Genomic DNA, 16054 nt, shown 5'->3' with positions numbered 1-16054 from the left:
CAGTTGAGTTCTCGCTGTGCAGTGAGGTGGAGCTGAATGCTGGATCGCCACCCCACCCCCTTCCCGCCAGCAACCCACCACCCTTTGTTGATTTTCTGAGTGCGGGTCTGTGCTGTTGAAGAGAGTCAGGTGAATCCCGAGAGTCGGAAGGGACCAGAAGTGTTTGCAGTAGAACCACCCAACCAGATCGGGAAGGAGAGAACCCACCAAGGGTGCAGGAGGCAGAGGACATCTGACAGAAAGGTCTCAGGGGAGAGCAGACATCTGAGGGAGAGCCTAGGAGGAGGAGGAGAAATTCCCTGGGATCCACTGCAGAAGATCCACTGTTTCACCCCTCTCCTGCTGGAGAACGCTTAGGAGCCTCCATTTTGGAGAAGGGGGTAACTGAAGGCCCAGAGGGGTTCCTCGGGAAAGCCATGGCCGCAGTTGTTTGGGACTTGATCACCAGCACCATCCCCAGCCTGCTTGCACTTGCACTTGCAGCCGCCCTTATGTACTTTGTCTCCAAGAAGCTTGGACCAATATGTGCCCACCAAGAACGCACCTCAAAAGCTTTTGGAAAAGCAGCTCTACTGCAAGAAGTGGTAGTCGTGCAACAAGCGAAATTAGCTGTGACGTTACTGGGGCTGCAGAGACAGGAGAGAGGAGAAACTAGGGTACGTGATGGGTCTGGGGTCCGTGATAGACAGCCCGTGGAACCTGAGTCACCGCCGGCTCCGAAGGAAACCGAGCAAGGGCAGCCACCACCCTCACCGCCTTTCCCACTGGCCCAGGGAGGGACGCCTGACAAGGGTTTTCAACCGCCCGCGGGACCTGTGCTTGCAGAGTCTAAGGATTCTCCCCGTGGAAAGCATTCCCGCTCAGGGGGCTCGCCTGAGCCTAAGCCGAGGTGCCCCCCACTTTCTGAGCCGCTCCTGCAACAGCCCCTGCTGTTTCCTTCAGGGCCGGGACCCACAGCATTGGGCGGATCCTCTGAGGACCCCACTGCCTGGGTCACAGGGGTTCAGAGATTTCAAGAGGCCCTCAAGACCCCATACAGTCTGGCCTTGAGAAATGAGCCCGGCAGAGCAGATCTGAAGCATGTGGTGATAGACGGGAGTAACGTGGCCATGGCCCACGGCCTACAAAAGTTCTTCAGTTTCAGAGGAATAGCCCTCGCCGTGGAGTATTTCTGGAAGATTGGCAGCAGAAACATCACCGTGTTTGTCCCACAGTGGAGAACGAGGCGGGATCCTCACGTCACGGAACAGCACCTGTTGGGCCAGCTCCAGGAGCTCGGCATAGTGGCTCTGACTCCTGCACGCAGGGTCTCCCGAGAAACAATCTCTTCTCATGAGGACAGGTTCCTACTGCACCTGGCAGACAAGACCGGGGGGATCATCGTGACCAATGATAACCTGAGAGAGTTTGTGACCGAGTCGGCGTCCTGGAGAGAAATCGTTGCCACCAGGCTGCTTCAGTACACGTTCGTGGGAGACATATTTATGGTTCCCGATGACCCTCTGGGAAGACACGGACCTCGGCTAGAAGAATTTCTTCGAAAAGACCTCTTTCCTCCAGACAGGCAGCTGGTTGTTGACAGTGGCCCGCCAGGCATGAGCACTTTGGACACTGTCCTCAGGAGCCCCAGCCCCAGCCCCAGGCCCAGCCCCAGCCCCAGCCCCAGCCCCAGCCCCAGCCCCAGCCCCAGCCCCAGCCCCAGCCCCAGCCACTGGCCACCACCCCAGATCCACGGAGCCTCTCCAAGCCCTGGGCTTCCTCAGCAACAGCTCTTCACCGTCCAGGTCACAGGGCCCAGGATGCAGCAGAAACTAGCCAGGCCCGCACAGAGATCTTGGGCAGAGACCACCCAGCTGAGGGAGGCGCTGATGAGCATCTTCCCGGACTCTGAGCAGAAAAGGAAGATTGACCAGATTCTGCTAGCTCATCCATCCACGATGGACCTGAACGCCCTCTCTGGCCTCGTGTTGGATGCAAGGCTGGGCTGAGACTGCACTCACGATGGGGTGGGGAGGGGACCGGGGAGGACACTAGGGGCTGCCACCTGTGGGTAGTTCCTTGCCTGAGGGAACATTGCTGTATGCTATGGGAGAAACGAGGGACAGATGCTTGGTGTACTCAAAATGGAGATTCTAAATAAACAGAAACGGGGAGTAAGAACTCCCACAAATACAGACTATTGTTTTTTTGTGTTTTGTTTTGTTTTTTTTTAAGTTGAAATTTCCTGATTGTGAACCAGGCAGACAACTTCTGTTCAAAGGCCCTGGATTCTAGGAGAACGTGATGATGAGTGTGAGCTTCCATTCTTCAATGGGATTTAAAAACAGTGGGGTGGGATTCAGCGAATGGGATGCTCAGAGGAGCAGCTTTTGCCTATATTTCCACAGTTGAGCAATGCCCATGGGCTCCGTCAAAATGCAAAGGGAGCCCATCCTGAGTGACAGAGTGAGAGACCAAAAGATAAGCAGCGATTGTTAACACTATGTAGAGTAGGCGCGGTATAGCAGTAAGTTCCCTGAGGGGAGAGCTACCTCGCTGCATTCTTTCCTGCATTCTTTCCCGCCTTCCTGGTTCCCGGTGGGTACGTGACTCGGCTCACAATCTGCCTTCCCGCCTTCCCGGTTCCAGGTTCTTGACTTAACTACGGCTTTGTTCAAACCACCCAATCAGACCCCTGTAACTATGCTTCTCGCTTCTGTAACCGCGCCTCCTGCTCCCGAGCCCTATAAAAACCCATCACCCCAACAGAGAGGCAGGCAAGTCCTCCGATAGGCTTGGTCGCCCCGGGTACCCGTGTATCAAAATAAACCTCTTGCGGCTTGCATCCGAAGGCTGGTCTCGCTGTTCCTTGGGAAGCAGGGTCTCCCCGTCTAGATAGGCTCATGGGAGTCTTTCATTTGGAGGTCCCACCGAGATCTGAGACCCCCGCCCAGGGACCACCGACCCAGCGTCGGGAGGTAAGACTGGTAAGACTGCCGGCTTTTTGTTCTGTGAGTCTTGTGTATCGTTGTGTTAAACGGTCTGTCTTTGTGTGAGTTCGTTTCCAGGGGGTTCAAGTCCCCCTGTGGTCTGGACTTGGCCAGGTCATCTGTATCAGAGGGAAACTAGAAGGAGCCGACGGGCTCGGACTTCTTTTCCGTGCCTCCTGGGAGACGTGTCAGGAGTGCCTGGTAGGGGAATCATTTGCTTCCCCGTCTGAAAGGTAACCCTTCTTGGGTTCCCTCCTGTCTGGAAACACGAGCCGAGTGGGACTCTTTGGGACGACGCCCCTGAGAGAAGGCTACGTGCTTCATCTGGGAGACGGAGGAACCGGACCTCCGACTCGGTCTCCATCTGAATTTTTGTTTTCGCTTTGGTGCCGATCTCGTGCCGCGCGGTTTGTGCTGTCTTCTGTCTGCCTGATTTTTGTCATAAGTGTAGTGAGTGTTGTTTGTCTGTCTACCTTTTGTTTTCTGTTCTGAAAGGCCTCACGAAATTTGTTTAAAATATGTGCCTATGTGCCTTATTAGATCCATAAGCGCATATTGTATAGGCTGCCACGTGGTCTAAAGTGTCTCAGTGTCTAGCCGCCATCTTGACTTCACCATGTGATTTTATAATGTAACCGCCATCTTGGTATGGATAAAAAAAAAAAAGAAAAACCTTGGTCAAATCTCATTTACTTTTAGGTTAAAAGAATAGCTTATTTTAAATTGGTATTGGTTTTAAAAATTAAATTGCTTGCACTGGTAAATTCTGGTTTTATAATCTGGTTTTAATTTTAAAGATTATGTTTATGCCTTGTGACTTCTACAAAAGGGGTACTTTGTTTTAATATTGCAAAAACGGGTTTTAAAAAATTGTTTAAATTTTATCAGACATTTGGGTATGACAATGACTGAGAAAATTGCAGTTTTTAAAATGTATCTTATGGAGAGCTGTTTGTTTGATAAGCTGCTTTGTTTATAAAAAACATGTTTACACCCTGTTCTTTATCTTGAGACAAAGAAAAGGGGAAGTTTCACTAAGTTCCTTAAAGCTTGTTCTAAGTTCCTTAGAGTTTGGTTATTACCTTTATGTTATCAGATACAGGAAAGTTATTTAAAAAAAAAAATTGGCAGTTTCAGAACTCCTCTTTATAGTAATGTAACTTGCTTTTGCTTTGCCTATAAAAAGCAAATCGTACGTAGACTCTGGGCTTCAGCAGGATCATGTCAGAATGGAAAGGATTTTAGTGAGAGTTTTTATGTTGTCTGAAAAGCAAGAAAGAGTGCAAAAAAAGTAAGCATGTCTGGTTAAGCCAGAAAAGAAAAGCTAGAAATCTGAATGTATATAGCATGTTGCAGAAGGTTAGTGGATGTGTTATGAAAAGCCAGAGAGTTAATATGATTTAAAGAAAAACTGTATTTTAAAATGTTATACTTCATTTAAAAGGCTGGTGATTCCTCATTACAAAATGTTTTTTATGCTCTTTTAAGGAAAAAATTCTAGCTGATAGGTTTGGTATGGCTAAAATAATTACAGTTTAAAATTGTTCTGTTATGCAGTTGGTTCTAAAGCTTGTTTGATTACTGGAAACTTTTGGTTGTGGGGGATTATGGAAGCTCCGAAGTGTTTGCTGTATCATCAGCACCTAATGGCCATGTTTGGTATTGTCAGTCACAGCCTGTGCTAATGCTAGCACATGGCCAGCCGCCATGATGGTTCAGCAATGGAGAGCTCGTAAAGCTGTAGTTTGGCTGCCATGTTTGTTTAAGGATTCCAGCTCAGTTCGGTTACACGTGGCCAGCCGCCATGCTGGTCCGGAGATATGTTTAGTCATTAGTGCTAAATGCAAAGCTTTTTAATGTTCAATTTTAATGCAAGTGGTAGGAGCAGCAAGATTAGCTAGCCTCTCTATAAACTGTATCCTATTAAAAGGTTTGCTTTGATTTTAGTTCAGAAAGAACAGATTTAAAGTCATGCTAAATACTGCAGTTGAGCCTTACCTAGTCTCTTGTCTATTTGTCTTAAAATATATACTTCTAGGACATGCATCTCGAAAATATGCTAGAATCAGAGATCATAGCATTCTGTTTTATAGGACACAGTTTAGAGCAGATGATAAAAACAGAGTAACTCGGATATGCTGGCCCTCAAGCTTGTCAGAAATCTGAATGAGGCATTTTAACATGTGTAAGCTTATTGTGACAGGAAGTCCCGCAATCCTGGCAGTAGGTCCCCCAAGGTCTCCGAGAAGATTTGGGCACAACGACAGATGAATGCTACTCTGGATTGTGGTATGCTAACCACTGGGCAATATTGCCTCAACTGGCCCACTGCTAAGGCCCAGCCAAAACTGTGGACACCTGGAGTCAATGTTTCACATTGCTAAGGGCGAGGTGAGGCCATTCTCTCATTTCTTTCTCCACAGAAACAGTCTCTCATCTTATGTGCCTGGCAGAACTGCGTCTGTTCAGGATGCTGAAACACAGGAGCCAGGGACACTGCCTAGGTAATGGGCTAACTAGTCATCCCTGTCATTTTGATTGGCACATGGATTGGTATTTATTTAGCTTATAATTTATCCTTCTCAGGTCTCTGAACACCTTGACGGCTATGCTAAGCTTACGGTAGCTTTGCAGCTAGAGAAAAGACAATTAGATCGACTGTTAGCTCATTGATCAGTTCATTAGCTAGAACCACAGAGTACTAGATACCTTATTTAGAAAAAAAAAAAAAGACAGGTTTGCCTTGCTCACAGGACACATGTCTTAAGATAAATAAGTGGAGCTTATATAGGGTCTGAGAATATAGGAGTTTAGGTTGTAAAAATCTAGAGTGTTATTATTTAGTTTAAAAAATGTTTCAGGGTTGATAAATTCAAAAGATTGGAGAGTCTAAGTAGTTTTTTTAAGATATAATTATAAATTATAAAGAGATAAATATTTTAAAGCAGATTAAAAATGGGAAATATTTTAAATTTCTCCCCCCTTTGCTACTGTTGTGCTTATGTTATAAAATTTTAAAAGTTCAGAGTGTTGACATTGATCAATAGAGTTCTGATAAGTTGATGGAGCAATAACTGCTTATTATTCAGTCACCAGGTTAAGATTTTAATTTCCTTTGTTGGCTTCTGAAGATAGACTAAAGGTGCTTCTCGTTATTTTAAAAACATCTGTTTAATGTGTGTATCTGACCCAAAAGTCATAGCTTTTAGTATGGTATTCTTAATATCTGCCATTTCTGGGGTAGATTTTGACACAGAAATATCCTAAACCTATTCCTTCTAGTTGCTTTGTTAAGGAAAGTCCAAGCATCCAGGGTTTAGCACTAAAAGCCAGTAATGTATTTCTGCCTAACTTTCCAGTGTAAACATAAAAGTAAAAGTGAAAACTAAAAGTATATGCTGAGTGTATAAAAATGGCCAAGCTTCATTCGTGACTAATTACAAACAGCTATGCCCACAAAAAAAAAAAAAAATGTTACTGTGGACACACTTAGGTTGTGTATAAAGGTGATAAAACAAAAAGCTAACTGATACTCATTCAGTGGGATGCAGTTTTACCTGTTACTCTCAAAATGTTTGATTTGCTGAGATGTTACTTTTCTGAGTATTTAAAATTATGTATATTTCCTTTTGTGTACTAAAATTTCATATGAGTTTCAGGATGTGACCTGGATCTGGCATAGCTCAAAAGGATCGCAGATGAGATTTTCCCTGATCTTTCCCATTTAATAGACAAATTTTAACTTCTGTCTCCAGTCTGAATTTGTCTCAGCAGATCTTCACCTGTTTAACTCTGTCCCGGATCAGCTGTGGACTGCAAGCTGAGATCTGGACTTCCTGGAAACTGACATGATTGCTGCCTGCCTCTTCGGGTGGATCAAGGAACCAGATGCTTGGGACTTCCCCATTGCCCAGCCTTTGACTGGCATTTCAGCCTTCCTAGCCCCTGATGCCTACGGTCCAACGGTCGGCTCGAGGAAGCTCCAGAAGACGGATCTACGCCCAAATCCCCCCAAGCAGGCTGAAATGCTAAGTCAAAAGGGGCTCCCTGGCATTAGCTATTGTCTTGGACATCTGCTTAGCTGAAATGGACACTAATATTGCAGCAACTGGGCTAAAAGCCTAGAGAGATCCTGTAATAGTTCTCCTTGGCTTACTACCCCTATATCCACCCTGAAGGGACCCCAGATCCCATTATAAAAAATAAATCTATAAGATACAAGGGGTCATATCTGGAAGACCCAAGATTGGGTCTTCAAATGATCAAAGGAAAGGGGGAAATGAAAGACCAAAAGATAAGCAGCGATTGTTAACACTATGTAGAGTAGGCACGGTATAGCAGTAAGTTCCCTGAGGGGAGAGCTACCTCGCTGCATTCTTTCCTGCATTCTTTCCCGCCTTCCCGGTTCCCAGTGGGTACGTGAATCGGCTCACAATCTGCCTTCCCGCCTTCCCGGTTCCAGGTTCTTGACTTAACTACGGCTTTGTTCAAACCACCCAATCAGACCCCTGTAACTATGCTTCTCGCTTCTGTAACCGCGCCTCCTGCTCCCGAGCCCTATAAAAACCCATCACCCCAACCGAGAGGCACGCAAGTCCTCCAATAGGCTTGGTCGCCCCGGGTACCCATTTATCAAAATAAACCTCTTGCGGCTTGCATCCGAAGGCTGGTCTCGCTGTTCCTTGGGAAGCGGGGTCTCCCCGTCTAGATAGGCTCATGGGAGTCTTTCAGAAGGATTCCCAAAAAAAGCCTCTACTCAATGTCCTGGTGAAGGAACAGTTCATCCAAAGGACTAAAAGAAGACTGTGAGTTTCTGAAACAGGCAGATGAGAAGACCTAGATCCTGAAATGGGCATTTGCTGAGGGACAGATATTCATTGGGATCACGGCCTGAAGGCATCTTCAGGAGCATTATTGGACTCTTTACTTGAGGGGAATGATGATGGTCTGTGCTCTAAGACTGAAACCCAGTACAATGTTCCCACTGAGCAGAAAGAAGTCCCTGGAAGGAAGGGGTTTGAATCAGGGGTCCTTACGACAGCCTGGAGAAGGGGAGAGGGTTCTTTCCTCCTTCCTTCCTTCCTTCCTTCCTTCCTTCCTTCCTTCCTTGCTTCTTTCTTTCTTTCTTTCTTTCTTTCTTTCTTTCTTTCTTTTTTTCCCCTGAGCTGAGTACAAGGTCCACTGCTTGAAAGCCCTTACTCTCTGAGCTAGTGGGTTTTTTCCCCCAGCATGTATCTGCTGGATCAACAAGGATTGGCTTGTTTTTTTATTTTTTGTTCGATTTTTGTTTTGGTTTTGTTTTTTTCTTCCAGAAAAAAAATTTTCCTCCAGAAAAAAATTAACAAACAAACAAACAAACAAACAAACAAACAAACCAAAAACACTGCAAAAGGGGGTAGTTGTAGAGGAATTTCAGTCCTGCCACCTGGATGTTCTGGCAAGGGGTCACACCCTGATCCCTTCTGAGGCTGCCAGCTGGGGCCGGAATGCAGACACACCTGAAATCCCCCTTCTATCTGGAAATGTGACACACCCTGAGGACATACCTTAATCCCAAACAATGTAGGGACCTCTAAGCTTGGAAAGAGAGAGGGCCTTGATTGGAAGTGAGGTCTAGCGGAGGGGCAGACAAAGAGCCAATCAGAGAAGGACTCGTCAGCAAGAGTCAGAGATAGGATCCGCCCACCAGGAAAGGGAGCCTTCTTAAAGAGAGTGCAGCACTGTAGAGCAGCTCAGTTGAGTTCTCGCTGTGCAGTGAGGTGGAGCTGAATGCTGGATCGCCACCCCACCCCCTTCCCGCCAGCAACCCACCACCCTTTGTTGATTTTCTGAGTGCGGGTCTGTGCTGTTGAAGAGAGTCAGGTGAATCCCGAGAGTCGGAAGGGACCAGAAGTGTTTGCAGTAGAACCACCCAACCAGATCGGGAAGGAGAGAACCCACCAAGGGTGCAGGAGGCAGAGGACATCTGACAGAAAGGTCTCAGGGGAGAGCAGACATCTGAGGGAGAGCCTAGGAGGAGGAGGAGAAATTCCCTGGGATCCACTGCAGAAGATCCACTGTTTCACCCCTCTCCTGCTGGAGAACGCTTAGGAGCCTCCATTTTGGAGAAGGGGGTAACTGAAGGCCCAGAGGGGTTCCTCGGGAAAGCCATGGCCGCAGTTGTTTGGGACTTGATCACCAGCACCATCCCCAGCCTGCTTGCACTTGCACTTGCAGCCGCCCTTATGTACTTTGTCTCCAAGAAGCTTGGACCAATATGTGCCCACCAAGAACGCACCTCAAAAGCTTTTGGAAAAGCAGCTCTACTGCAAGAAGTGGTAGTCGTGCAACAAGCGAAATTAGCTGTGACGTTACTGGGGCTGCAGAGACAGGAGAGAGGAGAAACTAGGGTACGTGATGGGTCTGGGGTCCGTGATAGACAGCCCGTGGAACCTGAGTCACCGCCGGCTCCGAAGGAAACCGAGCAAGGGCAGCCACCACCCTCACCGCCTTTCCCACTGGCCCAGGGAGGGACGCCTGACAAGGGTTTTCAACCGCCCGCGGGACCTGTGCTTGCAGAGTCTAAGGATTCTCCCCGTGGAAAGCATTCCCGCTCAGGGGGCTCGCCTGAGCCTAAGCCGAGGTGCCCCCCACTTTCTGAGCCGCTCCTGCAACAGCCCCTGCTGTTTCCTTCAGGGCCGGGACCCACAGCATTGGGCGGATCCTCTGAGGACCCCACTGCCTGGGTCACAGGGGTTCAGAGATTTCAAGAGGCCCTCAAGACCCCATACAGTCTGGCCTTGAGAAATGAGCCCGGCAGAGCAGATCTGAAGCATGTGGTGATAGACGGGAGTAACGTGGCCATGGCCCACGGCCTACAAAAGTTCTTCAGTTTCAGAGGAATAGCCCTCGCCGTGGAGTATTTCTGGAAGATTGGCAGCAGAAACATCACCGTGTTTGTCCCACAGTGGAGAACGAGGCGGGATCCTCACGTCACGGAACAGCACCTGTTGGGCCAGCTCCAGGAGCTCGGCATAGTGGCTCTGACTCCTGCACGCAGGGTCTCCCGAGAAACAATCTCTTCTCATGAGGACAGGTTCCTACTGCACCTGGCAGACAAGACCGGGGGGATCATCGTGACCAATGATAACCTGAGAGAGTTTGTGACCGAGTCGGCGTCCTGGAGAGAAATCGTTGCCACCAGGCTGCTTCAGTACACGTTCATGGGAGACATATTTATGGTTCCCGATGACCCTCTGGGAAGACACGGACCTCGGCTGGAAGAATTTCTTCGAAAAGACCCCTTTCCTCCAGACAGGCAGCTGGTTGTTGACAGTGGCCCGCCAGGCATGAGCACTTTGGACACTGTCCTCAGGAGCCCCAGCCCCAGCCCCAGCCCCAGCCCCAGCCCCAGCCCCAGCCCCAGACCCAGCCCCAGACCCAGCCCCAGCCCCAGCCCCAGGCCCAGCCCCAGCAATAGCCCCAGCCCCAGACCCAGCCCCAGCCCCAGCCACAGCCCCATCTCCAGGCCCAGCCCCAGTCCCAGCCCCAGCCCCAGTCCCAGCCCCAGCCCCAGGCCCAGCCCCAGCCCCAGCCCCAGCCCCAGCCCCAGCCCCAGCCACTGGCCACCACCCCAGATCCACGGAGCCTCTCCAAGCCCTGGGCTTCCTCAGCAACAGCTCTTCACCGTCCAGGTCACAGGGCCCAGGATGCAGCAGAAACTAGCCAGGCCCGCACAGAGATCTTGGGCAGAGACCACCCAGCTGAGGGAGGCGCTGATGAGCATCTTCCCGGACTCTGAGCAGAAAAGGAAGATTGACCAGATTCTGCTAGCTCATCCATCCACGATGGACCTGAACGCCCTCTCTGGCCTCGTGTTGGATGCAAGGCTGGGCTGAGACTGCACTCACGATGGGGTGGGGAGGGGACCGGGGAGGAACTAGGGGCTGCCACCTGTGGGTAGTTCCTTGCCTGAGGGAACATTGCTGTATGCTATGGGAGAAACGAGGGACAGATGCTTGGTGTACTCAAAATGGAGATTCTAAATAAACAGAAACGGGGAGTAAGAACTCCCACAAATACAGACTATTGTTTTTTTGTGTTTTGTTTTGTTTTTTTTTAAGTTGAAATTTCCTGATTGTGAACCAGGCAGACAACTTCTGTTCAAAGGCCCTGGATTCTAGGAGAACGTGATGATGAGTGTGAGCTTCCATTCTTCAATGGGATTTAAAAACAGTGGGGTGGGATTCAGCGAATGGGATGCTCAGAGGAGCAGCTTTTGCCTATATTTCCACAGTTGAGCAATGCCCATGGGCTCCGTCAAAATGCAAAGGGAGCCCATCCTGAGTGACAGAGTGAGAGACCAAAAGATAAGCAGCGATTGTTAACACTATGTAGAGTAGGCGCGGTATAGCAGTAAGTTCCCTGAGGGGAGAGCTACCTCGCTGCATTCTTTCCTGCATTCTTTCCCGCCTTCCCGGTTCCCGGTGGGTACGTGACTCGGCTCACAATCTGCCTTCCTGCCTTCCCGCCTTCCCGGTTCCAGGTTCTTGACTTAACTACGGCTTTGTTCAAACCACCCAATCAGACCCCTGTAACTATGCTTCTCGCTTCTGTAACCGCGCCTCCTGCTCCTGAGCCCTATAAAAACCCATCACCCCAACCGAGAGGCGCGCAAGTCCTCCGATAGGCTTGGTCGCCCCGTGTACCTGTGTATCAAAATAAACCTCTTGCGGCTTGCATCCGAAGGCTGGTCTCGCTGTTCCTTGGGAAGCGGGGTCTCCCCGTCTAGATAGGCTCATGGGAGTCTTTCAGAAGGATTCCCAAAAAAAGCCTCTACTCAATGTCCTGGTGAAGGAACAGTTCATCCAAAGGACTAAAAGAAGACTGTGAGTTTCTGAAACAGGCAGATGAGAAGACCTAGATCCTGAAATGGGCATTTGCTGAGGGACAGATATTCATTGGGATCACGGCCTGAAGGCATCTTCAGGAGCATTATTGGACTCTTTACTTGAGGGGAATGATGATGGTCTGTGCTCTAAGACTGAAACCCAGTACAATGTTCCCACTGAGCAGAAAGAAGTCCCTGGAAGGAAGGGGTTTGAATCAGGGGTCCTTACGACAGCCTGGAGAAGGGGAGAGGGTTCTTTCCTCCTTCCTTCCTTCCTTCCTTCCTTCCTTCCTTCCTTCCTTCCTTGCTTCTTTCTTTCTTTCTTTCTTTCTTTCTTTCTTTCTTTCTTTCTTTCTTTTTTTCCCCTGAGCTGAGTACAAGGTCCACTGCTTGAAAGCCCTTACTCTCTGAGCTAGTGGGTTTTTTCCCCCAGCATGTATCTGCTGGATCAACAAGGATTGGCTTGTTTTTTTATTTTTTGTTCGATTTTTGTTTTGGTTTTGTTTTTTTCTTCCAGAAAAAAAATTTTCCTCCAGAAAAAAATTAACAAACAAACAAACAAACAAACAAACCAAAAACACTGCAAAAGGGGGTAGTTGTAGAGGAATTTCAGTCCTGCCACCTGGATGTTCTGGCAAGGGGTCACACCCTGATCCCTTCTGAGGCTGCCAGCTGGGGCCGGAATGCAGACACACCTGAAATCCCCCTTCTATCTGGAAATGTGACACACCCTGAGGACATACCTTAATCCCAAACAATGTAGGGACCTCTAAGCTTGGAATGAGAGAGGGCCTTGATTGGAAGTGAGGTCTAGCGGAGGGGCAGACAAAGAGCCAATCAGAGAAGGACTCGTCAGGAAGAGTCAGAGATAGGATCCGCCCACCAGGAAAGGGAGCCTTCTTAAAGAGAGTGCAGCACTGTAGAGCAGCTCAGTTGAGTTCTCGCTGTGCAGTGAGGTGGAGCTGAATGCTGGATCCCCACCCCACCCCCTTCCCGCCAGCAACCCACCACCCTTTGTTGATTTTCTGAGTGCGGGTCTGTGCTGTTGAAGAGAGTCAGGTGAATCCCGAGAGTCGGAAGGGACCAGAAGTGTTTGCAGTAGAACCACCCAACCAGATCGGGAAGGAGAGAACCCACCAAGGGTGCAGGAGGCAGAGGACATCTGACAGAAAGGTCTCAGGGGAGAGCAGACATCTGAGGGAGAGCCTAGGAGGAGGAGGAGAAATTCCCTGGGATCCACTGCAGAAGATCCACTGTTTCACCCCTCTCCTGCTGGAGAACGCTTAGGAGCCTCCATTTTGGAGAAGGGGGTAACTGAAGGCCCAGAGGGGTTCCTCGGGAAAGCCATGGCCGCAGTTGTTTGGGACTTGATCACCAGCACCATCCCCAGCCTGCTTGCACTTGCACTTGCAGCCGCCCTTATGTACTTTGTCTCCAAGAAGCTTGGACCAATATGTGCCCACCAAGAACGCACCTCAAAAGCTTTTGGAAAAGCAGCTCTACTGCAAGAAGTGGTAGTCGTGCAACAAGCGAAATTAGCTGTGACGTTACTGGGGCTGCAGAGACAGGAGAGAGGAGAAACTAGGGTACGTGATGGGTCTGGGGTCCGTGATAGACAGCCCGTGGAACCTGAGTCACCGCCGGCTCCGAAGGAAACCGAGCAAGGGCAGCCACCACCCTCACCGCCTTTCCCACTGGCCCAGGGAGGGACGCCTGACAAGGGTTTTCAACCGCCCGCGGGACCTGTGCTTGCAGAGTCTAAGGATTCTCCCCGTGGAAAGCATTCCCGCTCAGGGGGCTCGCCTGAGCCTAAGCCGAGGTGCCCCCCACTTTCTGAGCCGCTCCTGCAACAGCCCCTGCTGTTTCCTTCAGGGCCGGGACCCACAGCATTGGGCGGATCCTCTGAGGACCCCACTGCCTGGGTCACAGGGGTTCAGAGATTTCAAGAGGCCCTCAAGACCCCATACAGTCTGGCCTTGAGAAATGAGCCCGGCAGAGCAGATCTGAAGCATGTGGTGATAGACGGGAGTAACGTGGCCATGGCCCACGGCCTACAAAAGTTCTTCAGTTTCAGAGGAATAGCCCTCGCCGTGGAGTATTTCTGGAAGATTGGCAGCAGAAACATCACCGTGTTTGTCCCACAGTGGAGAACGAGGCGGGATCCTCACGTCACGGAACAGCACCTGTTGGGCCAGCTCCAGGAGCTCGGCATAGTGGCTCTGACTCCTGCACGCAGGGTCTCCCGAGAAACAATCTCTTCTCATGAGGACAGGTTCCTACTGCACCTGGCAGACAAGACCGGGGGGATCATCGTGACCAATGATAACCTGAGAGAGTTTGTGACCGAGTCGGCGTCCTGGAGAGAAATCGTTGCCACCAGGCTGCTTCAGTACACGTTCGTGGGAGACATATTTATGGTTCCCGATGACCCTCTGGGAAGACACGGACCTCGGCTGGAAGAATTTCTTCGAAAAGACCCCTTTCCTCCAGACAGGCAGCTGGTTGTTGACAGTGGCCCGCCAGGCATGAGCACTTTGGACACTGTCCTCAGGAGCCCCAGCCCCAGCCCCAGCCCCAGCCCCAGCCCCAGCCCCAGCCCCAGCCCCAGCCCCAGCCCCAGCCCCAGCCCCAGGCCCAGCCCCAGCCCCAGCCCCAGCCCCAGACCCAGCCCCAGCCCCAGCCCCAGCCCCATCTCCAGGCCCAGCCCCAGTCCCAGCCCCAGCCCCAGTCCCAGCCCCAGCCCCAGCCCCAGCCCCAGCCCCAGCCCCAGCCCCAGCCACTGGCCACCACCCCAGATCCACGGAGCCTCTCCAAGCCCTGGGCTTCCTCAGCAACAGCTCTTCACCGTCCAGGTCACAGGGCCCAGGATGCAGCAGAAACTAGCCAGGCCCGCACAGAGATCTTGGGCAGAGACCACCCAGCTGAGGGAGGCGCTGATGAGCATCTTCCCGGACTCTGAGCAGAAAAGGAAGATTGACCAGATTCTGCTAGCTCATCCATCCACGATGGACCTGAACGCCCTCTCTGGCCTCGTGTTGGATGCAAGGCTGGGCTGAGACTGCACTCACGATGGGGTGGGGAGGGGACCGGGGAGGACACTAGGGGCTGCCACCTGTGGGTAGTTCCTTGCCTGAGGGAACATTGCTGTATGCTATGGGAGAAACGAGGGACAGATGCTTGGTGTACTCAAAATGGAGATTCTAAATAAACAGAAACGGGGAGTAAGAACTCCCACAAATACAGACTATTGTTTTTTTGTGTTTTGTTTTGTTTTTTTTAAGTTGAAATTTCCTGATTGTGAACCAGGCAGACAACTTCTGTTCAAAGGCCCTGGATTCTAGGAGAATGTGATGATGAGTGTGAGCTTCCATTCTTCAATGGGATTTAAAAACAGTGGGGTGGGATTCAGCGAATGGGATGCTCAGAGGAGCAGCTTTTGCCTATATTTCCACAGTTGAGCAATGCCCATGGGCTCCGTCAAAATGCAAAGGGAGCCCATCCTGAGTGACAGAGTGAGAGACCAAAAGATAAGCAGCGATTGTTAACACTATGTAGAGTAGGCGCGGTGTAGCAGTAAGTTCCCTGAGGGGAGAGCTACCTCGCTGCATTCTTTCCTGCATTCTTTCCCGCCTTCCCGGTTCCCGGTGGGTACGTGACTCGGCTCACAATCTGCCTTCCTGCCTTCCCGCCTTCCCGGTTCCAGGTTCTTGACTTAACTACGGCTTTGTTCAAACCACCCAATCAGACCCCTGTAACTATGCTTCTCGCTTCTGTAACCGCGCCTCCTGCTCCTGAGCCCTATAAAAACCCATCACCCCAACCGAGAGGCGCGCAAGTCCTCCGATAGGCTTGGTCGCCCCGTGTACCTGTGTATCAAAATAAACCTCTTGCGGCTTGCATCCGAAGGCTGGTCTCGCTGTTCCTTGGGAAGCGGGGTCTCCCCGTCTAGATAGGCTCATGGGAGTCTTTCAGAAGGATTCCCAAAAAAAGCCTCTACTCAATGTCCTGGTGAAGGAACAGTTCATCCAAAGGACTAAAAGAAGACTGTGAGTTTCTGAAACAGGCAGATGAGAAGACCTAGATCCTGAAATGGGCATTTGCTGAGGGACAGATATTCATTGGGATCACGGCCTGAAGGCATCTTCAGGAGCATTATTGGACTCTTTACTTGAGGGGAATGATGATGGTCTGTGCTCTAAGACTGAAACCCAGTACA

At 50.3% G+C, this 16054-nt stretch overlaps 3 protein-coding genes across 3 annotated transcripts; all 3 read left to right on the top strand.

Annotated features, from left to right (window-relative positions):
- The first annotated feature begins 416 nt into the window (after positions 1 to 416).
- LOC132653791 (protein KHNYN-like) lies at positions 417 to 1988 on the top strand. Its single transcript, XM_060383213.1, has 2 exons — positions 417 to 1129; positions 1343 to 1988. Exons 1-2 carry the CDS (start codon positions 417 to 419, stop codon positions 1986 to 1988), a joined length of 1359 nt encoding a protein of 452 aa, XP_060239196.1.
- Positions 1989 to 9118: 7130 nt separating this feature from the next.
- On the top strand, positions 9119 to 10846 carry LOC132653790 (NEDD4-binding protein 1-like). The gene is made up of 3 exons (XM_060383212.1): positions 9119 to 9831; positions 10045 to 10349; positions 10563 to 10846. The coding sequence occupies exons 1-3, from the start codon at positions 9119 to 9121 to the stop codon at positions 10844 to 10846; spliced, it is 1302 nt and encodes a 433-aa protein (XP_060239195.1).
- Positions 10847 to 13184: 2338 nt separating this feature from the next.
- Positions 13185 to 14894, top strand: LOC132653789 (NEDD4-binding protein 1-like). Its single transcript, XM_060383211.1, has 3 exons — positions 13185 to 13897; positions 14111 to 14415; positions 14611 to 14894. The coding sequence occupies exons 1-3, from the start codon at positions 13185 to 13187 to the stop codon at positions 14892 to 14894; spliced, it is 1302 nt and encodes a 433-aa protein (XP_060239194.1).
- The last annotated feature ends 1160 nt before the right edge of the window (positions 14895 to 16054 follow it).

Source organism: Meriones unguiculatus, chromosome 4 (genome assembly GCF_030254825.1).
Source record: "Meriones unguiculatus strain TT.TT164.6M chromosome 4, Bangor_MerUng_6.1, whole genome shotgun sequence".
NCBI lineage: Eukaryota > Metazoa > Chordata > Mammalia > Rodentia > Muridae > Meriones > Meriones unguiculatus.
The sequence above is the reverse complement of the archived record's forward strand: the minus strand, read 5'-3'. Positions and strand labels throughout refer to the sequence as shown.